General features: G+C 42.2%; 1 protein-coding gene and 1 pseudogene across 1 annotated transcript in view; one reads left to right on the forward strand and one right to left on the reverse strand.

Moving 5' to 3' along the window:
* Nucleotides 1–20,081, forward strand: part of Spice1 (spindle and centriole associated protein 1) — a 30,200-nt gene extending 10,119 nt beyond the window's left edge. Inside the window, exons 7-17 of the mRNA XM_051149977.1 lie at nt 1,090–1,229; nt 1,435–1,569; nt 2,084–2,349; nt 4,127–4,258; nt 7,817–7,967; nt 8,865–9,089; nt 11,360–11,841; nt 14,835–15,018; nt 17,540–17,642; nt 18,503–18,590; nt 19,908–20,081. Coding sequence (XP_051005934.1) covers nt 1,090–1,229; nt 1,435–1,569; nt 2,084–2,349; nt 4,127–4,258; nt 7,817–7,967; nt 8,865–9,089; nt 11,360–11,841; nt 14,835–15,018; nt 17,540–17,642; nt 18,503–18,590; nt 19,908–19,961 — 1,960 coding nt within the window. The 3' untranslated portion in view covers nt 19,962–20,081. The remainder of the gene's footprint in view (nt 1–1,089; nt 1,230–1,434; nt 1,570–2,083; nt 2,350–4,126; nt 4,259–7,816; nt 7,968–8,864; nt 9,090–11,359; nt 11,842–14,834; nt 15,019–17,539; nt 17,643–18,502; nt 18,591–19,907) is intronic.
* LOC127193203 (thymosin beta-10-like) lies at nt 10,987–11,252 on the reverse strand (annotated as a pseudogene).
* Nucleotides 20,082–24,836: the final 4,755 nt, after the last annotated feature.

A 24,836-nucleotide genomic window follows, 5' to 3' on the forward strand; every position in this document is an offset into this window, starting at 1 on the left:
TAGACCTGACTGTTCTGCAACTTGCTATGTTGACCACGCTGGCCTTGAACTCATGGAGATCTGCCTGCTGCTGCCTCCCGAGTGCTGGGATAAAGGTGTGCCCCACCAGACCCAACTTTCCTCTAGCTTTTCTTAAATTTAGGGTATTCTTAATAATTTTCATCTTTTTTTTTTTTTTTTTTTTTATAAAAATCACTATCAACTTAACATCTTAAACCAAGCTTATTGATATTTTCTACTAGGACATAATGTCTCCCTTTTGTTAAAAAGCTTGCTTTTTGTTCTTCAGGAATGTCTTAACACTTTTTTTTATGTAGGGTTTATGTATTTCTTGCTTAGTTTATCCTTAAATATGGTTTGTTTCTCCTCTAAATGAGATTTTCCCCTCCCACTACATATTTTGTTTCCCTGCGTTTGGGGAGTTGAAGACCTATGGGAGGGAGGTCGGCACTCCTTCCTGAGCTATTGCCCTGGGCACCCTCCCCCGGGGCCTTCCAGCTTCTCCTCACTCTGTTCTGCATCCTGTCTCAGTGGCCAGACTCATCACTAACTCTTAGTTGTTACTTCTAGCAGCAGTTCTCCAGTTTCTGGGTTTGGCATCATGTCATCTACAAAGGACAGTGTTTGTTTCCTGTTTCTTATACCTCCTCAGGTTTCTTTTTTTGTATATTAATTACAGGGCTGTGTAAAATACTAGTGACATAGCTGGTGCCCCTGCTGTGTTTCTTTCCTTACAAGAAATGCTTGTTTTGGTATTGGGGTGTGTGTGGGTTTGTGCACCAGGCCCGACAAACAGTGGGAGGAGGAAGTGGGGCTGGACTGTAAAATCCTCACCCTTGAGCCTCATCCCCAGTGTCAGACCTACGCCAGCAAGGTCACCTCTCATAGAGGTTTCATAATCTTCCCACCAGCTGGGGACCATAAGCCTCTGGGGGGACATTTCTCATTCAATAACAGTGTTGTCTTGTCAGCTAAAGTCAAAATTTTTTTAAAATTGTGAATTACTGAAAACTTTCAAATCAAACACATGAGCAGTTGGACAGATTAAATAATAACACTTATTAATTCTAATTATTCCATAATTTATAGGTTTCTTCACCAACTAAAGGAAGAGAATTCTGAGTTAATCAGTCAACTGTGGACTGATATTCAGCAGAAAATAGCTACCCAGTCACAGAGAACTCTTCCAGGAACTCCATCCTCAGAACTCTCAGCAGAGGACCAGAAAGGCTAGTTGCTCTTTTGCAGTATTTCTAGTAGCAAATGCTGTTAGGTTTGCTTGTTTTTGTTTGTTTGGAACACAGTAACCTTCAGATGCTACTTAGCTTTCTTAGTCTGTGCACTGAGTACAGCCCTGATGAATCTGTCAGTGGAACTGTTCTTGGAGAAAGCTTATTCGCTTGAAGTGCTCTCTGCTGTGCTTTTCCTTTGCAGGTGCTCTGAATGCCACGGATGCGGTCAAGAGAATCCAGGCGGGGCTTCAGGCTGAGGAGTCTGCTGAGACTGTAGCCTCCAGCCATGTGGGACAAGTGCTGAACCCAAGGAAGCAAAGGCAGCTGTTAAATAAAGGTCCACTCGCGTTCTCACTCTACAAAGATGAATTGTTAAGCATTCATCTTGTCATAACTTTACTAATCACTCAGTAAATATTTTTTTCCTGAAGCTCATCCAATTGGATGCATTTAAGTATGAGTTTATTGAGGGGAAGCTAAGAAATCCTTTCTGCCCCACATTATGTAGGAGAGTGTTATGATATATTAGCTATAGATAATGTAAACTTCGTGGGTTTATATTATAAAAATTGTGATAACCTTTAACATTTTAAGAATGGTAAATGCTGGGCAGTGGTGGCACATGCCTTTAATCCTAGCACTTAGGAGGCAGAGGCAGGTGGATCTCTGTGAGTTCAAGGCCAGCCTGGTCTACAAAGTGAGTCCAGGACAGTCAAGGCTACACAGAGAAACCCTGTCTCGAAAAACAAAACAAAACAAAACAAAAAAGGTGAAAAATTAAAAGTTTTCTTGGTAATTTTATAGTTGCAATTTTCCTGGTTTTGAAATCAAATGACTTTTGTTGTTCTCAGTGAAAAGAAAACCAGATATGCGTGCTCCTTCCAAGCAGAGGAAAAACATGTCATCCACCAGTACAGCCTCTGCAGACTTACCAAGTAGCAATAGTTCGAGCCTGGACATCCTCAAACACATGATACATGAAGTGGAACACGAGATGGGAGAGTATGAGCGCTGGACAGGGCGTGAGGTCAAGGGGCCGCAGGGTGCGCAGGGCCTCACAGGCTTCACCCTGTCGCTGGTGAGCTCCCTCTGCCGCCTGGTTCGCTATCTTAAAGAGGTAGGAAGCCAAGGCTATGTGAGTCTTCTCCTCAGGCCTAAGTGTATGTGGACTGCTTTCTCCTTTCCTACTTTATTGCAACCTCCAAATAAGGACAATTAAATGGGAATAGTTTTATTTTACTCAGTTTTAATATAGTTGTAGTACAATTTATGCTTGCAGTCCCCCTCTATCGTTAGACATTTGCTTAGGTAAATAATTGTGAGGTTACTGTGAGTTTTATAAAAATGTAATTAGTAAGACAAACCTGCTATGAATAAAGTATCACTTCATGCCAGTTGCAGGTGTTACTGTTTGGGTGTCTTGGTTTAAGTAGCACCGTTAACTGTGGCTTTGTTACGTTGCCTTCCTCTACTGGCTACTTCTATACCAGCCCTTCTTGCCGAGTTGCTGTGCCTGTAATCTGTACATGGCATAGGCGGGAAAACTGTGGTCTATGTAGAATAGGAGTTGTCTTATTATTGTGAAAGTAATTTATAAAATAATGAATTGTTTGCTTACAAACTATAATCAGTCCTCAGGTGGCATAGAATTAGTCTTTGCTTTGAAAGCATGTGGGCTTGAGTTTAATCCCCAAGGGCGTAAAAACTCCTGGGTATGGTGGTCCTTGCTTGTCCCAGCACTGTGGAAATGAAGACAGAGATGTCCTTGGGCTCGTTAGCCAGCCAGTCTAGCCTAATTGGTGGTCAGTGAGAGGCCTGTCTGTATCTCTGAGAATGGCACTTGAGATTTGCATGCATGCACACCCTCACACACATGTATATACATATATTAAAAATCTACATACAATTTACTTATGTACTTAAATCTGTTGAACAAATATGACAAAAATGTTAAGTAAATTTTACTTTAAACAGCAGTTGTATCACTATAATTGATGTGTTGTCTGAGGGTGTTTTCCTCAAAGTGCCTTATAAGGAAAGGTTTGTTGTATTGTCAGACAAGTGAAAGTCTTTTCAGTATTCTGTGATTATTTTGTTCCTTCCTTTAGAGTACTGGTCATATGCCTTTTATGATATGAGCAGTATTATAGTTAGCAGGTTTCTTCTTCCCACTGTTTATCTTTTATTCAGCTTGTTCGCTGACAGTTTCATACACATATATAGTGCATTCTGATTACTGTCACCCCAGCCTCTCTTATCTCCCTCCCATTCCTGTTATCCTCCCGCCTCCTAGGATCTTTTCCCTTAAGTCTGTAGTCCTTAAAAATGTGCTAGCACTTAGAAAGCATTGCAGGCTTAGTATCATGTGCCTTTTATCTATTCATTTACTTTCACAGCAGTGACATTTAGTAGAAATAGTTAATAGGGTTGAATGTACTTGTTTTAAGTTATATTTTAACAATCGATTTTTGATTGGCAGTATGTCACACAGCATGAAGTTCAAAGATGCAGAAGCACGTAGAATGAAGAACCTAATTCTTATTCTTAGCTTGTATCCAACCTGTTTGTTTCCATGTAGCCTACTATAGTGATCAGATACCAGTGTGTCTTTCAAGAGATGGTCTGTATATTCAGACAGTATTTATGCACAGCCCTTCACTTTTTAAATGAAAAAAATGTAGTTCTTAAATTCCATTTTTTAAAAAAGTGTTATATCTGTTTAAAGACAGGCAAGGACAAAAAAAGTGCGTTTTTATTAATTAAATATAGCTTTCTAATGAAAGTTTTAAATCTCATCATTGTCTCAGTATTTATCTTTGCTATCTTTGTAGAAATGCAGTTTTCAGTATGTGATCCTACTGGTGGGAGTTTATTTTCCTTCTTGTTTTTTGTAGAGTGAAATCCAACTTCGGAAAGAAGTAGAGACAAGGCAGCAGCTGGAACAAATGCTAGGTGACCATCGGGAGCTCATTGATGCTCTGACAGCGGAAATTCTCCTCCTCAGAGAAGAGCATAGCACCACGCAGGTACTCAGGCGCTCTTCCAGGGGCTCCCTGTTTAGTAGTGAGCATGTCTGTATGCATGCAGGGTTCTCCTGGAACTGCCAGTGGCTCCGTTGCTCTGATGTGATCCCCTGTGAGGCTCAGCAGCAGCAGCAGCAGCAGCAGCAGCAGCAGCAGCAGCAGCAGCAGCAGCAGCAATGGGTACTAACAAACTTTAGTTATGCCAGAGTCCTGTAGTCTAACTTAATCTGCACATATAGGGGAAGTTTGCCATTTCTAAGAAATATGGAGTGGGAATAACAGGATCTATATTTCAGTAGCCATGATCATTTATACAAAGTGTGAGGGGTGTTCCGGTAGCCAGTTGTCACTTTAGAGCAGAGGGTAGCTAGGCCTCTGAGCCCTCAGATGCTGTTAGTGGTTGTTTTCAGTGACTTCTTACTTGACATGCTACTTGACTAATTGCTCTACAAAAGGCATATAATATCTTTTCTGGAACACTGACAGCTTGCATGCTTCTTTAAGTGTTCTCTGTATGTGTGTTATGTGACTATACAGGTTTTTGTGTATGTGGAAGTGTGTGTGGAGGACAGAGGTTGCTGTTGGTGTCAGCCTTACCCACTCTTCATCTTAGTTTTTACATTAGGGTTTCTCAGCGACCATGGAGCTTACCAGTTTGGCTAGACTCTGGCCAGGGAGCTCCAAGAATCTACTTGCCTCTGTGCCCATATCACTGGGGTTATAAACATGTGCTGCTGTACCTTGCATTTTACATTGCTGCTGGGGATTTGAACTCAGGTCCTTGTGTTTGTGTGGCAAGCACTTAACTGACTGAGCCAGCTCCTTAGTCCCCTAAGCAGTCTTCCTCTGCATACTTTTGATGTGTTTGCATATTGTATCATTGAATTCACCCACTTACGTTAGCTGTATGTCAGTTCACCATGGAGACCTGATGCTGCTTGAGAACATAAAGTGTTTTACTCATCTTTTTGTTGGTGTGGGTAATTAATATTTGCAGATTGCTAGAAGAGAGGAAAAGTAAAGGCAGAGGGCTTGAGGTAGAAGTATAATTGATGTGGAGGAAGTGAGGTGGAAAGAGAGAGCAGTCAGAAAAGATCAGATACCTCACATACGGCTCTTTGCATGCTGCTTAAGGAACTAGGCAAATGAAATGGGGACCCACCGAAGAGCAGAGTCATGGTGTGACCTAAGTGTTAGTAGCTCATCTGGGCTACTCTATGTGCACTAATTCCCACACTAAGGCTTCACTGTGGCACTGTGCTATGTGTGACTAGCGCAGAGAGCCTTTGGTGGGCCACTTGATGTCTCCAGATTCAGGTTCTAACCACTTAGGAGCTGTTTGAACAATAATATGCTTAATCAATACTTATAAATAATATATACTTAACATATGAGTAGAAATAAAGAGTCATACATTTATTTTGTTCTTAAATGACTACAGTTATTTATTGGTGAGAGGTACACCTTTCTGATACTGCACAACTACCCTAAGCTTAGAGTTGTGTTGAACATCCTCGTCCTCATTTCTTATTCCACAGTGTGTTTCTACTCAGAACTTACTTTTTTTTTTTTTTTTTTTTAAATAACATAGCTGCTTCCAGAAACCCAGCCATCAGAAGATTTGATTGCTTTTTGGTTGGCTTTTTGAGAGTGGGTCTCACTAGTAGCCTAATGTGGCCTTGGCCTTGTGATCCTCCTGTCTCCTCTTCTTGCATGCTAGAATTGCAGGCATGCACTGCCATGCTTGCCTAAGAAGACTTGATACTACCAAAAAGAATATAATGGAATCTCATTTTCAAAAGGAACCGCCTCCAGTTAATAGATGACTAGCGCTGCATAGGCAGTGTCCTTACTGGTTCCTCTTGAGAGTTGAAGCCAGTCTCTGGTGCCCGTGTGAAACCCCTCTGTTGTTTCACCTGCAAACCAAGCACAGAGCTAGGTAAGGCAGCAGGTGGTTAGAGCAGAGCAGCGCAGCTAGGATGGACTCAGATGGGGAGCAGCAGCCTGGTCTCAAGCAGAAGTGGGAAGCTTATGAAGACAGCACATTCAGAGTGCATTTTGAAGGTCAGCTAATCCCATTGAAAATGAGGTGAAAGAAAGGCTATGAGGGGGAAAAGCCAAAGGTGATTGTGCAGTGTGGGATCAGGCATTTAAAAGATAAAGCTGCTGAGGAGTCAAGAGGAGCTTGGGCTTTATATATACAGAGTGTGAGAAGTCTGTTAGAGTCCTAGATGAGGATACTCAAAAGGCCACTGAGTATGAGTGTGAAGCTTGGGGAGAGCGTGGCTGGTTCACATAAAGGTGTCTCATGCTTTGTTCATTGATACTACACTATTGGTAATACCTCCGCTGTCTGGACCACACCCACCTTTATTAGTTGTCTGTGTTTCTAAGCACTTAGGACATGTGTCACTAGCTGTCATCACTGGTGTCTCTTACTTTGTCTTTGTTATAAGGCCTTGGCAGTTCTTACAACTCCTCTTTCTTGCTTTCATCTGCCATCTTCTATGGTTCTAAGAACCGTATGCCAGTGGTTACGAAAGACCTGCATTTTGTGGTTATAATCAGACTTGTTGGTTTCACATTACCTATTTACATCTACAGTATGCGAAAGATAAAGAAAAACACAAATCCACTGGGCAGTGGTGGTGCACGCCTTTAATTCCAGCACTCAGGCGGCGGAGGCAGAAGGATCACTGTGAGTTCGAGCCCAGCCTGGTCTACACAGTGAGTCCAGGACAGCCAAGGCTACACAGAGAAACCCTGTCTCGAAAACAAACAAGCAAACAAACAAACAAACAAAAACAAAAACACAAATCCACCTAAACTTCTGGACAATAAAGTTGACTTCTAATGTAGGAATGGAATTCCAAACATGTTCAGCTATATGACAGAAAGTAAATCAGCTGGTATGATATTTTATTTCAAGTTTAAAAATTACATAATATTAGTATAGTTTTATATATATATATATGTACATAGATAAATGTGAGATACATAAAATACAGTTACCACTCATGTGACGCTGTAATCATACTTCATATAGAAAGCTGTGCTTTCCTTTTGCCCATAGCAATATTTCATCTACATAACTATACATTAGAATTTATCCACTTAAATGCCTGTGAATGCTCTGTTAAAGTTTCCCCTACCTAATGTATCACTCTCAGTCAGTAGAGTTCATCTATATGAAAAGATTCTGCAAATTCAAAGCTCTATAAAAGATTAGGTTTAACTTTTATAGCAGAATACTTAGTAATAGTAATTAGTGATGTATTCAATCATTTCATCATCATGATGCCTTTAGAGTATTTATAATTACAAATAACATTGCTTTAAGGTGGAGATTTAAAATGATGACTTGTGTGTGTGTCTCTCTCTCTGTCTCCATCTCTCTCCCCTCTCTCTCTCTCTCTCTCTCTCTCTCTCTCTCTCTCTCTCTCTCTCACACACACACACACACACACACACACACACACACACACACACATATCTCTGTATGGATTACTCTTTAGGTAATAACTGATATCTGTTACGCCAGTGATGTCTGGTTTTCTTTAGGCGAGACTTCAGCAGTACATGGTCACTACAGATGAGCAGCTTATATCACTCACACATGCCATTAAGAACTGTCCTGTGATAAATAACTCCAGACAAGAGAGTCAAGCATCAGAAAGGGCAGCAATGGGTAGAAGACTTGTGGATAATGTAGGTAGGTGGAGTCTTATTATTCCCAGACTATCATGAAATTATCTTATGACCTCACTGTAGTAATAAATCAGCAAAGAAGCTAGAGCTGGTGGCTTTGAAGAAGTGGCAGACTGATACATGACTTATCTGAGGTTGCTGTCTTCAGTGGGCTTCGCTACTAGTCTCTCATCAATACAATGTTGGCTACCAAGAAGCCTTTAGCTTCTCAAAGGTGAGAAACCCAGGGTTATGGTGCCCCACAGTTACTGAGAATTTTCATCACTGCCTGTGGGGAAGTCTGAGATGGGGTTCACATCTTCTCAGTCTCAGCCTTACAACCCCATTAGATAGCATGGCGTGCACCACACTGTTAGCTCATGACTACCAAGTTGTCTTGTTTTTGAATGACCCTTGTATGCACAAGTCAGTATATGAACAAGTTTTGTTCTTGCTTTATTTGCCATGACTACTAGGAAGGCTAAGAGCTGGGAGTTTGTAAGTGGCTTTCTTTATGTAGCTTTCCGAGCTCTTCCTGCCAAAACAAGCCCCTACCTGGGAATTTCTGGCAAAGGAGGATATAGTTGGGAGAGTGCGGACTTTGGGAATGTTCACACTACTTAAATGCATTTAAGAATAAATACCTGGAGGCTAGAGAAATGGCTTAGTGGTTACTTAGTACTCTGGCAGAAGACACAGGGTCAGTTCTCAGTACGCCTGTGGTGGCTCATAACTCCTGCCTATAACTCCAGTTCCAAGGGCTCTGAAGCCTCTTCAGGCCTTTGAGCTTCTAAAAGCATGCAGTGTACACTAAAGTTCTCTCTCTCTCTCACACACACACACACACACAGAAACAAATACCTGAAATGTGCCCATAGTTCCTTTTGTTCCTTTCATATTAATGTTCTTTTATCTTTCTCAGAGGGTCCTATTGTAAGCAGTGATGTCTCCATGCCACTGATGTTCAGAGGAGAAGAAGTGGCTGAATTCCCACAGGAAGAGTTGCCTGTTAAACTATCTCAGGGGCCAACCCCGACAGAGAACTTAAATCTGGCCAATAATTTTCCAGCACATATTTTCGAGCCAGCTGTGATGCTAACACCACCCAGGCAGAAAAGTAACTCAGAGTTCTCTCCTCTGCAGGATGGTAAGCATGCTTCCCTATGTTTACATGGTAGCTGTGGTTTTTGCCCTTCGCTTGTGATATATTATATGTGCATAGTGCATTATACACATATGTGTGTATACACACACACACACACACACACACACACACACACACACACACACACGCGTGCGCACATATACACATGTGCCTGTGTGTTTTAGGGTAGTTCCCCTGCGCTCTGCCACCACTCTGAAAATCACAAATGACTTGAAGGAGGAAGGACTTAGTTTTACCCATGGGTTCAGTGCTCTGTGGTCAGCTGGCTCTGTTCTTTCTGAATGGTGTAGAACAAGGCATGGCAAAGGAAAGCTGTTCTCACGCAGCCCAGAGACACAGAGAATGGCAAGAAGTGTCTGAAAATAATACACTCTTTCTAAGGCACGCCACTGTGCACGCGTGTGTGTGTGTGTGCACGTGCGTGTGTGTATGTCTCTGTGCATGCATGTGCATACCATGGCACACATATGGAGGTCAGAGGAAACTTGTGGTAGTGATTCTTGCCTTCCACCATGTGAGTTCTAGGTAGCAAATTCAGGTCATCAGGCTAGGTGGCAAGTACTTTTATCCACTAAGCTATGTGTCACCAGTCCTTTAAAAATATTTTTGATTATTTTTATTTGTGTGTGTTTGTGTGTGTGTGTGTGTGTGTGTGTGTGTTGGGGTTCCTTCACCCATATGAACCTGTGTAGAGGCCAGCAGTCAACAACATCAATTGTATTCCTCATTTTAAAATTTAATTAATTAATCTTGAGGTGGGGGGAGTAGGTGCATGGATGCCATGGCTTGTATGTGGAGGTCAAAGGTCAATTTTGGGGAGTTAGTTATCGTCTGTGGAATCTCAGAATGGAACTCCAGCCTGTGTGCAAGTGACTTTTCCTGCTGAGATAACTTTCCAGCTCCTTTTTTGAAGATTTTTTTCATTTCTGTTTTGCATGAATTTTTACTTCTTTAAAAATTACTATTATTTTCTTGCAAATCGGTAGAACTTAACTTCTTATTTGGACTCTATGGTTCTCAGATTTTTGTACTTTGATGTGTTTTGAATTGAAGGGGCTCCAGAGGTTAAAGAAAATAGCATATCCTTATTTCTAGAATTGAACTTTTCAAAAGCAAATAGGGCATTGTCAGATCAGTGGCGTAGAAATGGGTATGGTGCTGGGCTGAGAGTCAAGTGCTGGTGGCTTGCCAGGGGTAGGTGTGGGCTAAGGCACCCCTTCTGGGCGCCAGCTTTCTTATTCTAGCGCGTGAGATTTTACTTTCATGTCTCTTCCAGCCTTCTAACTTGGTAGTTTAACATTTCTCGGGGGCCTGGGGGATTACTAATTATGTCTAGAATAAGGAGGTATGCTTTGAGTTGTGATTTCTGTTCATATTAGATTTGTATTCCTTACAGTAATTTTTTAACACCCCTCACACTCACACTTACACACTAGTATTTCACTATATAGCCCAGGCTAGATTTAACCTCATGATCATTCCTTCTCATTTGTGATTACAGGCATGCATCACTATTCTTGGATAGCAATTACATGTGTCAAAGTATGTTACAAACCATTGTGACATGTGATTTTTCCCAAGAAAGTTAATTAATGGTCTCAGGAGTATGAAAGTTTCTGTTCTTGATTGTGCATCTTTTTTTTTTTTTTTTTTTTTTTTTTTTTTTTTTTTGCCATGAGGTGTATTTTATTTTTATTATACAAATAATTTTCTATAATATCTCAGGACAAACCAGTGAGATTTGACAGTCTGATTAGTAGGGAGGTCCCCTTCGGAGACCCGAGGGCTAGTGGCATCAATGTGGAGTGCCCGGGGTCACAGTGCAGCTTGTGGCTCTTTCCCCACATCATGAGGGGGGTGGGGGAATCCTCCTAGGCTTTTAGGAAATTTCACTCCCCTTTTCCTGTTCAATGGTCTCTTTGGTCAGCAGGGTGTTCTCCTGTGTCTTGGTTTTGTTTCTGTTTTCTTCAGCCTGGGCTTATCAGAGCTGACGATTTCCCCCATGTCCAGCTTGTCTGCTATTTTCTTGCAACTTGTGGAGTCTCGTTCGGAGCTCACGCCCCAGCTGCTCCCACTGGCATTGTGCAGCAGGAGACTGTACACTCCTTTTTGAAATTAATTTAGGCACTCAGAAGCCAAGCCCATCCATTTCAATACTTCCCTAACTGCTATGACAGAGTAATGCGCTGATTATAGTACTAATTTGTTGGAAAATAAGATGCTTATGATTGCTTTATAAACCTTATCTGCAGTGTTGAGGAGAACTGTTCAGACTCGTCCTGCTCCACGAATCCCTCCCACGGTGGAAGTCATAGAGAAGGAACACAGCTGGGAAAAGAAGAGCTTGCCTGTCGATCCAGACCGGAACTCAAGTGAGGAAAATCGTCTCTTCACTCAGAGGTGGAGAGTCTCTCACATGGGAGAGGATCTGGAGAACAAAGTGCAGCCACCATTTGTTAGCCTGTCACAGCCCCCATGCAATCCCCTTCCCACCACTCAACAGTCAAGGAGCCCTGCGTTCTCGGAAGAGCCCCCCGTGCTGGGAGACGGGCAGCAGCTTAGAGCAAACGAGGCACTGGTACAGAGGAAGGACCTAATGGCACGGATTGCTGAGTTGACACTGCAGAATTCAGCCATCAAGGCACACCTGAATAATATCACCGGGTCAGGGGGCGAGCAAGGGGATGGACTTCGGGAGCCAAGCAAACAGGGAAGTGCCAGCGACATGTCAGCTGTAAGTACCAGCTAAGAGTGAGTAGGATATAGCAGGACTTAGGGTTGGACATCGTGTTAGGCCTTTCACTGTGGTGACAGATTATACAAAGGGACTAAAGCCTTGTTCTTGCTCATGGTTTCAGAGGGCTTACTCCATGTGGCACAGTCTTTTGCTCGGGACCTGAGGTTAGGCAGACTATCATGGTGGCAGGAGCACATGGCAGAGGCTATCATCTCATGGTGGCCCAGAGGGTCAGAGGACAAGGGACATCTCTTGAAGATGCGCCCCAGGTGATGACATTCTTCCAGCTCTGCCCTGCCCCCCACTTTCATTGCCTCCCCAGGATACTGTTATGTTGTGGATCCTTTGGTGGATTAACCCTTCATGAAAGCCCTCAGGGGCCAGTCACTCCCAAAGCTCCAGCTGGCAAGCCAGCCCCCAGGATAAGAGCTGGTACATTTCATGTTCCAGCCAGAACAGCCATCCCAAGAGATTTTTTTTCAGGAGTGACTCTATAGCTTCGGCATAGCTTCTTCACAAGACAGATAAAACTTAGTTTGTGTTACACTACAATACGTCATGAAGGAAAAAGTGCGTGAGTGCAGAAAATAGAATGAAGGTGAAACGTGTAGGAGAGCTAAGGACAAGCTAAGCATGAGTGCTATGGGATTAGAAGGACATAGAGTGCTTGCTACACAACTAGATTGTAATTCAGAGTAACTTGACTTTTTGTTTGTTTTGAGTTTTTTTTTTTTTTTCATTTCCAAGGCATCTATTAGAACAAATTTCAGCATACATTTAGTGGTATTTGATCAACAAAAAACATTAAAAATAAAATGCCAGTTTACATAGCCTTACTTATTCAGTTGTGTATTATATATGTGCTGTGGCTTATGGAAGTTTATTTTTCTTTTTTTTAATTAATTTTTTATTAAATATTTTTTTATTTTTTACATATACATTTATATTATTACATACATGTTGGTTTTTTGAGACAGATTTCTTGCCTTGCCTCTCCTGGACTCTTGCCAAGCTGACCTCAAACTCACAGAAATCCACCTGCCTCTGCCTCCCAAAGTGCTGGGATTACAGATGTGTGCCACCGAAACCGGCTGAAACTTTGCTCTTAACGTGGCCTATTAAAGAGTAGTTGGCTCTTAACTCTTGAATAACTTTTTTCTAGGACACAGAATAGTTTTCCTAAAGAAAGTATACTTAAAGAATCAGACTTTAATGTGCATGTATGTGAACCATCTGAGAAGCTTGCTAAGATGTACTGTCTCACTGGATATGTCTGGCGTGGGGCCTGTGCCTCTGTGATGGATGCCAGAGCTGCCGAGCTGCTCACATTCTGAGGAGCATTATTCTTACACATAGAGCAAGATTTTTTCCCCTGTGTAACTAATGCCAGGCATGTTGGCTCAGCACCTGCAATCCTCAAGAGACTAAGTCCGGTTGGCGTGGGTTTGAAGACAGCCAGGGCTACCTTAGTGAGTTCCAGTTGATGCCAAGCTATAGTATGAGACTTGACTTTTAAAAACAAAAGACGAAAACCCCTAACTGTTCTTAGTCCCCAGTGGAGAACCTTCCCTGCCCCTCGTACTCTCCTCCCCAGCTCTGGTGAGCACTCATCTTCTCTCAGCTTCAGCGAAGGCAGCCTTTGTAGACTACATGAGTAAGGTCCTGTGGCTTTGCCTTTCTGTCACTGGAGACATTGATAAGTAAAATAAAGTCCGTGGACTAGTCTGATAACGTAAACCTTTACTTCATTGTTCATGGAGAGAAAAGTGAATCTGAGTCCCAGATGGGAGTGTCTGTGACATTCATGGAAGACACCTTATCTGACCTTTCTTGAGCAAAGGTGACTCCTGTGAGGGATCCCACAGCCTCGGGATTAGGCGGTTCTGAGATAGCTGCATTCCTAAGAGCTTTAACATCCCAACTGAATGCTTTGCTGAGGAAAGTGGGAGGTGGAAGCAGAAGCCGCTCTGTTATCATTGGCCCAAGAATACAAGCCAGGAAGGAGCAGCAGTGCATGGCAGCCCTCAGTGCAGGCAGAGTGTTTGCATACTTTGTTATGTTTGTAGAGATTTAAAGATGACTTTAAACAGATCACTGTTGCTTTTAAACAGGCACACAGTTAAATGTTGAGCCTCTGCCCTTTCTAAATACTACATAGCCAGCCTGGAAAGGCAGCTGTAATACTTCTGCCCTTACTATTTTAATTGGAAATACAAAATAGCCTTTGATTCTTACTCATTTACTTATCTTAAAAACAACAACAACAACAACAAAAACCTAATAGGTATTAGTTTAAATTAGTCATTCTTATCAGCGATTGGTTTTTCCCCACAAACGGACATATTTGACTAAAAAAATTATTATGAGTGGTGAAAGTACCTACATTTTTCTTGGGCTTTTTAAATTAAACTTGGATTATATCCCAAGAGTACCTTTCCATTTTGTGTTGTTTGGGCTTTTATACTCTTGTCTTGTGTGCCTTTCTAATCACAGATATTCTTAAATCAGATCTCTGAAGCTAAAAGCAGCCTGAAGAGGCTGACACATGGGCAGAATTAGGAGTATTTTGAGTCTTTGTCAGATAATTCATGAAGCTTGTTTGAAGATTGAAGTTATAAAAACATCCTTCTCAAATCCAGAGATATTCCTGTGAAGTCTATGCCCACTCTGATCTGTCATCTGTAGGCATGTGACATTTAACTCAACAGGAGACAGATCTTTGCTGGTCTGATTGATTGATTGATTGATTTCAGCTGAGGCAATTAGTAAGCGATGCAGGAACCGTTTCCATTAGACTGTGCTCTTGTGGCAGTGAAACAACTTGCGTGTGCCTTTATCTTAGCCCTCATTCTTCAATTAAATGGTTTGTATTCTGCCCATCACTCATATGCGTATAGAGCAAGGCTCATAAAGACCGAGTTGCTGCTACTTAGTATAGAAATCAGAACTGTGTGGTTCATAATTATGAATTTATATCCCTTTCCCCCCAGAGCTTCCCAGCAGTTCAGTCTCTGGCGCCAAGTAGCATGGAGGAGCGGATTGCAGAGCTGAACCGGCAAAGCATGGAGGCTCGCAGCAAGCTGCTCCAGCTGATGGAGCAGCAGAAGCTTGTTGGCTTGAACCTCTCCTCTTCCCCAGCGTCACCTGTGCAGCCACCTCTCAGCGCGTGGGCCGGTGGGTCAGATTCATGACTTACGAGACAACCAGAAGGATGCTTTCCTCTCTCAGTCAAAAGCACCTCAGAGCACCCCTTGTTCCAGTACCCCCAGTTTTGTACCTGCAGAACCTGCCTTGGGCCAGAGAACAAGTGACAGAAATGGTGGTGGAAAGCTCTTTCTGGTTCTGTAGCCAGTCTTTGGTGTCCAGGGAGACACCATCCAAGTGAAATATTAGTTACAGTATATGACTCACTTAGGATATATGCTTCTAAAGTGTGAGCATCAAAATTAGACTAGAAATGCTGTCACATCCGATCACAAGATTACTGTTCTCTTAGAACCAGGAAAACATTTCCACTCAAGTTAATTTTTTTCATTATTTTGTTACATTTAGGAAAATGAAAACTAGAGGGTCCTCTTAAAAAAACTACTGAATTGTGACTGAAGAATTTGTTTTCATAGTAGTCCTGTTCAAAGAGTGCTCCATAACTGAAGTAGCTCTAACTTGGCTTTTAGCCAGAAATGAGCTAAAGCCCTCAGGCGATGCTACATCAGAGGTATTGACTGGAGCCCAGTGGAAGGCCTGCCATCTTGTGAGGGACTGAAAGGCACTATCAGTGGTGTCCCTGAGATGTTCAGGCCTTGGTGCTTACAGGGATCGAGTGTCCCACAGGGTTGGGTGAAGTCACTTACCCGAGAGGAGTTTTCATCTCTGTTGGAAGTTCCTTATTTTTTAAAATTATGAACAAAAAAGCAGATTCTTGGGAACTACTAGAAAGAAACAGGTAATGCATTTCCCCCAAAGCCTTTCTTTCCTCTGTATTCATCCTCAGTTTCCTCAGGTGACAGCTAGCTGTCTCCAGTTCTTCATAGATGTGGAGGCTGGAGGCAAATTCTGGTTCAAATAAGTAAATTGCTCAAATACATAGGAACTCTGCAAGGTGCCTGCTGTGTGTGGTCAGTCTTAAGTATTGTAGCATAAGTTGGGGATCACACAGCAAATAGTAAGTGTAGGAGAAAATGTCAGCTCTTTCTGCATATAGTGGGGGCATAGAAAAATTAGCCTCACGTGTGATTCTGTGGTTGAATATGACATTGCCTGTCTTAGTGTTCCATAAGCTTGACAATTACCTTGATTTCTCATCTAGTACTCAACACTCCCAAAATAGAATTCCTGGTTCTATAGGAGCCTCTGTGGGATATAGTGAAGATAAAAATAAGCATTATGTCATTGGGGAAAAACCACTTTTGTAGGATAACTGAGGAATTTTTAAAATTAGTTAGCTTTGTTCTTTGACTATTTTATACATGTATATAATACATTCTGGCTCTTCTCGCCCTCCTCTCTTCTCTTTCCACTGACACACCTGTCAGCACCCTGCCTGCATGTCCCTTTCTCATGCTTATAACTTTTTGGTTTTGTGACCCACTGATTTTGAGGGTGGCTATGGAGCTATCCTAGAGAGCCTGGTGGACTCCCCAGTATATACGTAACTAAAGAATGTGACACCCACACCTCTCAGAATCCAGCATTAGCCAGTATTTCAACAGATAGGGTAAGGCTCCATAAACCCGGCACCATGACAGACTATGGACAGGTTCACCTCCACCCCCTGCAGGCCTTGTGACATTTGTCCTGCCCCTCTTGCATGGGAGTCCCTGAGCCTTGGAGGAGGGGCTGTCAATGTCCTATTGAGCCAAGTACTCTACCATCTTTTATTCTTAGCAGTGTGGGCAGCCGAGGGTCTGCATTCACTGCCATTCTCTGCAGAGCCAGGCTGCTCTGAATAAGGCTGGAACTAGCATCTTTCTGTGGGTGTGGTTAGAGATATTTAGAAGGCAGCTTGACATAGCTGGCTAGCCAAACAGTAGTAAGTCTCTTCTACTTGGTGGAGCCTGTGACTTTCCCAGCCATGCGGGTTTTGATCAGATTTAGAGTGTCCTGCATGGATTTTTTTAAAGGATTTCCTAGGAAGGTAAGCAATTGACAAACATTTATTAGTGAAATACTTTATATCTACATAGGCATAGAGGAGCCTGTAACTCATTCTTAAAATCAGAGATTTCACAACTGTAAGGGTAAATGAAATCCTATTTAATTTTATCAAATTGAAAATTTTAAACTTTAGGGCTAGCTCTTTTTTAATTTTTAAATTTAATTTTTAAAAATTCTTTGACAGTTTCAGAAATGCATGCATCTTAACCATATTCACCCCCCCCCCAATCACTTCTTCCTTCCACTGAGCCAATATATCTCAGGGTTCACTGTTTTTCACTTCTTGCTCAAATATGATACCACTTGTTGGAGGATTCTGGCATTCTGTGAATTGGCCTGCTCCCAAATTGACAGAAAAAGCTAAAGTTTCTTGTCTTAACAGTTTGTTTTTTAAAAGCATCTCTCAAGTGTTTCTATCATGATAAAAATATATAAACACCTGAATTTGTAATGTATAATTTTTAATAATATTGAAACTGAGCAAAATTGTTAATTTTATTAGTGAAAAGTAATGAAATTAAAATCAATTTTTATATTTTAGAAGAAGGAAAGCGAACCATTGACGTGACTGTCCCAGTAGTGGAGGCTCCAGAGAGTTCCAAATGCAACAGTGTCTCCCCGGTCAGTGGGATCAGTTCAAGAAGGTAAGTGGCAGGGCTGCTGCCTCTCTGAGCTCTGAGAGTGTGTTTCGGCATGTGCCCCTCTCTCCGTGCCCAGTGACTGCTTACCTTAGCTCACACAGACTCCCTCAGACACAGTGAGTATCTGGGCGAAGAAGGTGAGAAGTAAGCTTAACCAAGTACGGTGCCTTCATAAAACAAAAGGGGGCCAGTCTTAGATGCTTATGGCCACAAAATTAGGAGGTGCTATATCCCAGGGTGGACACACTGATACACCCCTTGCAGTGAGTGAACCCAAAGCTGATTGGTCTAGATGAGCCACATGATTGGTGAGCGGGTGGAGAAGGAGTTCCCTGGCTTTTCTGTCTCCACCCTGCATGCCTATTTAGTACTTTGCTGCTCTAGTTCTCATCGCTCTTGGCTGCCTGACACCTTTACCACTATTGCTTTTAAAAATCATACTCAAATGATATGTGGAAGGCATGTACAATCACCTGTCAAAAATGCACAGAATGTATCTGTCACCCAAAGAGAGCCCTGACAGAAGCTGGACTTGTGTTAATAATTAGTCTGTTTTGGGTGGTGAGTTGTGTGTCCCTTCAAGACGTCATAAGTAAGAGAAGTGTGCCAAGTGATGGCAGTGAGGGGCACATGAGAATGCTGAACTTTCCACTCTTTCTGAAAAGCTAAACCACTCTATGTAGTAAACTGCTAGTTTTAAGTTTTATGTCGGCGCCATGTTAGGACCTGTCATTTGGACCTGCCAGCCAAACCTTTTCAAGCTCTTGCCGGTATTAAGAGTGGTTACATGATTGTTGATGCCTAGTGGTTGGTGGCTAGCGGTGACCTCACTCCCTCACTGCCTGCTTATCTCTCACATATAGATCTTCAGGGGCCACTAGCAATTCTTGTTCTCCGCTAAACGCCACCTCCGGAAGTGGGAAGTTCACGCCTATTAATCCAAGAACAAAGGTACGTTATAAAATATAACCAGTGTACTATGTAGGGCCCAGAGGGTGCAGGCAGAAGGTGACTAGCTTCCATTTTTAGTCATTAGTCCTATTCTCTTTAGCATGATACAAAATTCTGCAAAGAAAGGAAATGCTGTATTTTATCTTTATTTGAAAAATAATAAGCCTTACATTCATTTTGTCTTCTATGATAACTAAGAAATAAGCTAAAATTTGGTGGGATTCCAAGCATCTTGAGAGACTAAGAATCACTGGTTTCAGGCTTGTTCCCATGTTCCGTGGCCTTGGTGGGTTGTAGACATGAGGTTTGCACCCACCATTGTTGGTGTGCCTGAATAGAGTATGGGAAAGCCAGAGTCCTGGGTCTGAGGACTTTATCCCAGTGTGCCATATCTAGGGAGCCTTTGTTAGACAAGTGACAACACAGGCTAAATGAATGCTTTGTACACTTTATGTTCTCATTTGCTCCAGACTGTCTGGAATCTAAGCGTTTGCAGTTTATTTAGATTTTTCACAGAAGGCATTTTTATGTGTATTGATAATATAGAAAGACACAGTTCCTCTCTGTGTTTATTGTAGAAACCTGTAAGGCTATCTTCAGAATTGTAGAAGTTGTTGTTATCAGAGGTAAGCTGGTAACAGATATGGGGAAACCACTAGACACAGCATGGAGACACACAGCCGAGACTAACTAACTGCCTTCGTTAGCTACCTCAGTTGCGTGGCATTGAAGATTTGTCCTTCCTGATTTTTTTTATTTTTGACACCCTGTTGTTTTGTTTTTTCAAGATTTACTTATTTAGGTATATAGTATTTTGCCTACATGTACACTTACACACGAGAAGAGGGCACCTGATCTCTTTATAGATGGTTGTGAGCCACCATGTGTTTGCTGGGAATTGAACTCAGGACCTTTGGAAGAGCAGTGAGTGCTTTTAACATCTGAGCCATCTTTCCAGCCCTGTCCTTTCTGATTTTTACATTCTGAAAAGCTTAAAGTTATCTCTTTGATATAGTTCTGTAGTTCATGGGACTTAGTATCATTTAGTTTGCTAAGATCTAGTAACTTTTTTTCATCATTTTTCAGATTGTATCTACAGTTTGAATAAATGTTGGATTTCTCCTTCTTTTAAAAGTTAGGGCTTTCCAGGTCACCTGCTGAGCAGGCAGCCACCTGGTGTCTCTGAGGTCAGGAGCGTTGCCAGGAGAGCTGGCATTGCAGTGCCGCCTAGCACACATGCGGCTTTGTTAAATGTACTTGGTCTAACTGTCTGACAATCTCCAGTGAGCTAACTAGTCTCTGCATCTTGTTTAACAGACTGAAAGGCAAAGTGAAGAAGGCTGGTTTGCTCTTTCTACCCACATGCCATAAGCGAAGCCCAGTGTTCTCAGTGACATGTTCCCGGCTTTCTGTTGCCACTTTGAGGATCCTCTTTTCAAGTTGTGACATTTTTCTTCAGATGAAACCTGCAAAGATATCCTGTGTTAGTGGGAACAATTATTTTAATACTTTACCTTTTCGAATAGGTTTTTAAGCAAAGCAGCTAATCTGTGAATTCCCTGTGACTAAAACTCTGGCTATAGAATTAAAGTTTTACATTTGATTAAACTTGTTATATTTTTAGTAATACATTGTTACCTTGTTATTGCTGTTGGAGGGTTTTCCCCCCTACATCTTAAATGCAGACCAATTTCCCAGAAGAACTAATTTGCTTTATGTATAACATAATAAAAAATTTTCCGTCTTTCAGAAAAATGTGATGTTTTCTTTTCTGCTATCCATCATTTTAAATTGAATGTTCAGCTTTGAAAAAGCCAAAGGCTGAGGCGGAGGTGTCAACCTACAACCCCACGTTCAGCAGCCTGAGACAGGAGGCTCTCCAGAAGATAGGGAGTTCCATTCTTCACGCTTACATGGCGAATATTTCACCCACTTAGCCATCTTCCCAACCCCATGAATGCTTCTCTTTTAGAAAATTACTTATTTTTTTTTTTAAATATTTACACAATGTATTTTGGTCTTTCTCATCTATCACTTCCTCCCTCCAACTCTTCCCAGCGCCTTTCTTCCTGTCTCCCTCCCTGCTCCATGTTTATTTTGTTGTTCTTACTAACCTGTGCCCAGGTAATGGTGCCCAGGTGCACATGGGTTTCGGGCCACCCATGGGGATATGGACGACTTACCAGTAGCCAAGTTCCCCAAAGGAGAGTTAGCCCCCTTTCCTCAGCAACAGCAGCTGTCCGTTGCTCCTCCACTACGAGTGTGGCCTTGGCGTCCTCTTCTTCATCTCTGCTGGGGTTTTGTCCAGCTTGCTCTTGTACAGGTGACCACAGCTGCCGTGATCTCATGTGTGCAGCAGCCATGCAGTGTCTAGAATTCAGCGTTTCACTGCTTTCCTCCCCACCTAATAGTCTTTCTGCCCCTCTGGGGTGTTCCTTGAGCCTCTGATGGTGGCTGCTGCTGATAATGATGACTCATCTGCAGCTGAGCACGCACTTGAATACTAGTCTTTAGCAATATGGTCTCATCATCTAGTTATGGTGAGAAAACAATGCCATGGAAGTAGCCTGTGTTTTAGGAGGGTGTTCGTCACCTCCCTGACCAATATCTTGTAGAGATTCTCCTGTGCTAGCATTGAAATTTGTATTTGAAAACCAGCGCTTTCTGGGAACAGCATTGTCCTCCAGTGAATGAGTTCTTTGATACACATTTTCCTGTATGTTTTTCTGGCTTTAGTTTCCCTGGGCCCCCATACACCTTTAGACCTTGAAAGCCTTTATTTTCAATTTGAATCCTTTAGATTCTTTCCCTCCTCCTCCTCCTTCTCCTTCTCCTTCTTCTTCTTTTTTGGTTTTTCGAAACAACAGGGTTTCTCTATATAGCCTTGGCTGTCCTGGATTTGCTTTGTAGACCAGACTGGCCTCGAACTCACAGTGATCCACCTGTCTCTGCCTCCCAACTGCTGGGATTAAAGTTTGCTGCATGCATACACATGCAGACAAATGGAAGAAAGAAGCAAATCATTTAACAAGTTAAATCATAAGAAAAAGAAGTTAATTCCATCAGTGTTTAAGACACCTGTTTTCATCTGATCCTTTGAGTTCGAATTGTACATAGGGCAGGCCTTAGAGCAGAGTTTGCCTACTTCCTCTGTGTACTTTCCTATATGCTTTGAGGACAATCTTTTCTATGCATCTAGGTCCTTCCTGGACACTTGCTGTGCCCTGGAAGGCTCCAAATAGCATCCCTATTCATTAGAACAAAATTCAGGAAATGAGCTACCCAAATGTGGTATAGCACTGAAGCCATATTGTCAAGAGCCCAGCCTCCTAAGCCCTCCCCAGTTTTAGCTTACTCAGCCCATTGTCTCCTGGTTGCAGCCCATATTGGAAATAGAGAGTAGTGTCAGCAGTGTCTATTTCTTTTTCACTAGTGAAGAAAAACCTTCCCTAGATATCTCTAAACTGTAAGGAAATCTTGGGTGGGCAGCTTAACAAAACTAGAACCCTAGAGATAAGAACAAAGGAGAAAACCAAATGATGCCTTGATTAGCTGGATGCTGACTAGTAAAGATGAAGAGTCACGCATGGGAAACACGGTCCTGCATGGAAGCAAGTGAGGCTTCCTGCGCGGCTGAGCATAGGTTCCCTTGAAGAAGACACACTGCTGAGGGATGTGCACCCTCTGAGGTCAGACCTGGTGAACTGCTTGCTACATGTAGCCTTGCAGGTGGCTTTGTGTTTTATGAACTTTGAGGACTTCTGTTTTGGGTCATTGGGACATTCGTCGCTGAGTAAGGTAAGGAAGATATATCTGACCCCAGAATATTGTCTCTGGGTCAAAGGGGAAGATAATAGGGAATAGTACTTGCTCTCAACTAGAGGCTAAGCAATTAATGTCTGTTAAAAGATATCAAAAGAGTGTTGATTAGAATAAAATTTAAATTGGCCCTGGTACCCTTAACTACTGGATTAATGGATACTTTATTCTTACACCTCCTCAGCCTTGGTGTTAAAATTAACGTCTATTTGAAAACTGTATCTGGCTTTTAAAATTATATGGATCACGTCTACCCTTTAAATGCTGTAATTAAAATACAATTTATGTACAGTGGAATGCTTAGACCTTAATTTACCAATCAACCTTAGGGTGTGTGTGAAGTACCAATCCAGCCTACCCTTTATGTCCATCTCTGTTAGTTCCCTCAGAACTAGCAGAACTGGTCCCCCCGCCCCACCCCCAGAACCAGCAGAAAACATTATTTGTGGTTCCTGTCCCCAAATACTATTTTATAATTTCATATAGTCATTCAGAACATACTGTAATGCCCAAAGTTAACCTGTAAGCCCCCCTGCCCAAGGACCAAGTAGCTTCCTGGAATGCTGGGAGTTGTAGTTCTTGGACTATAAAGAAATCCTCATGGGAAAGTACGATGCCCTATATAGGTTTGTTTTTATAACCCCTCTGCAACACTCAGCTGGGAAATTCTAGTGTGTAGTCTTGATTAAAGTTTATCTCTTGGTCAGTATTTAATATTTAATAAAGCTTGCTCCAAATTCAGCCCAAAATGGTGGAATTGGTTTTTCTCCGGCGAATCTCAGGATTAACAATCCTTTATTTTGGCTTCTCACATTCTACATGATTTTGAGATTGATCCATGATATGTGTGTCAGTAGACAAACCTTTGTATCCCTTATTAGTATTTGATTGTATGACTGTGCCATAGTTTCTGCATTTTGTGTCCTGCTACCAAATGCCTGGGTTTGTTTCCAGCTTTAAACTGTTACAAATAAGCTTACTATGAAGGAGGGGCAAATATCTAATTTGCCTGAGATACAAAACTAGATATTACATGTAATTACTAGTAATTACATGATAACACATGCTTGAATTTTAAGAAATTGTTAAGTGACTTTCTGACATTCCGTTTTACACTCTCACTAGCAGTATGTTACCTTCTCTTGTTACTCCTAATCTTACCCAGTAATTTGGTCAGTCTTTTTACTTTCTCTGTAGCTGAGTAGTGGTATCTTAATTTGTGTTTTCATCTGTGATGGTGACCCTGAACTTACTTTGGTCTGTTTATTGGTATTTGTATACCTTCTTTCATAAAGTAGCTTCAAAACCTTTTGTTCAATTTTTGTTGGCTTATTTGCTATTTTACATTTATTTATTTATTTATTTACGGTTTTTCAAGACAAGGTTTCTTGGCTGTCCTAGATTCGCTTTTTAGATCAAGCTGGCCTCGAACTCAAAAATCCATCTGCCTTTGCCTCCCCGAGTGCGCCACGGCGCCCGATTGCTTATTTAAAAAAAAAAATACTGAGAGGTGAGCCTCTACTTCGTGTGTGCCCACCGCCTGTAGCAAGAATTCACAACACAAAACTTTATTTATTCTTTAAAAAGTCGACAGATATTTAGCTTTAGAAAATACTTAGCCCTTGGTCTATCTGTCTTCGATGTTGATGTACCTGGCAAGCTGCCTTCCGTCACCAAGACACCGCCCCCATTTTAAAAGTTTTGTTTTTAATTGGCAAAAAATTGCCTTAGGACCGACCGTTTGGCCGGTTTGGAAAGTTGAGCAAGTACCCAAGTGTCCAGCCATTTGGTTCATAAATCGCTGGAATGCTGGATTTCTGTTTCCTAGAGGGAGGGAGGTGGGTCGCAGTAATGTCTTCCCCAGAGCAGAGTGGACTTTGCAGCAACATCTCAGTTTAAGGGAAAAAAAACACCCACACAAGGGCATGCCGCGCATGCGCCTAATAGCCTGTTGGTTCCCCGCCCCCCGCCGCCCCCATCACTGCCTGCAGGCTGAGTGGCGTTGCTGTAGCAACCGCAGTAAACGGAGTCCTCTGGCAAGTGTGACTAGAAACCAGCTGCGGTGGTGAACACCTCTGGTAAGTGGGCTCCCGCAGCGAGGCTGTCTCCATGAGCCTCCCATTAAATCTGGTAGAGACCCAAAGAGCAGTGAACCCCGCTTGGATTTCTCTTAGGAGAACTTCTTAGGTGAACTAGTAGTCTGGTCTCCTTGGAGAACTTTCCTGGTCCTCTTATGGAAGTTCAGCGGAAAAATAATGAAGCAACCAGTGCAAATTAGACATGTGCACAGCTCCTGCCTTGAAGGAAGTTGCAATACGGGGCAAGAGGCAGTCAAGCAGTTGGAGAGGACTTAGATCACCACAGAGGGAGGAAAAGAGCTGCTGGGAATGTTCCTGGGGTCAATAAAGCCACCCATGCCCGCCCTTA

This window comes from Acomys russatus, chromosome 8 (assembly GCF_903995435.1).
Source record: "Acomys russatus chromosome 8, mAcoRus1.1, whole genome shotgun sequence".
Taxonomy (NCBI): domain Eukaryota; kingdom Metazoa; phylum Chordata; class Mammalia; order Rodentia; family Muridae; genus Acomys; species Acomys russatus.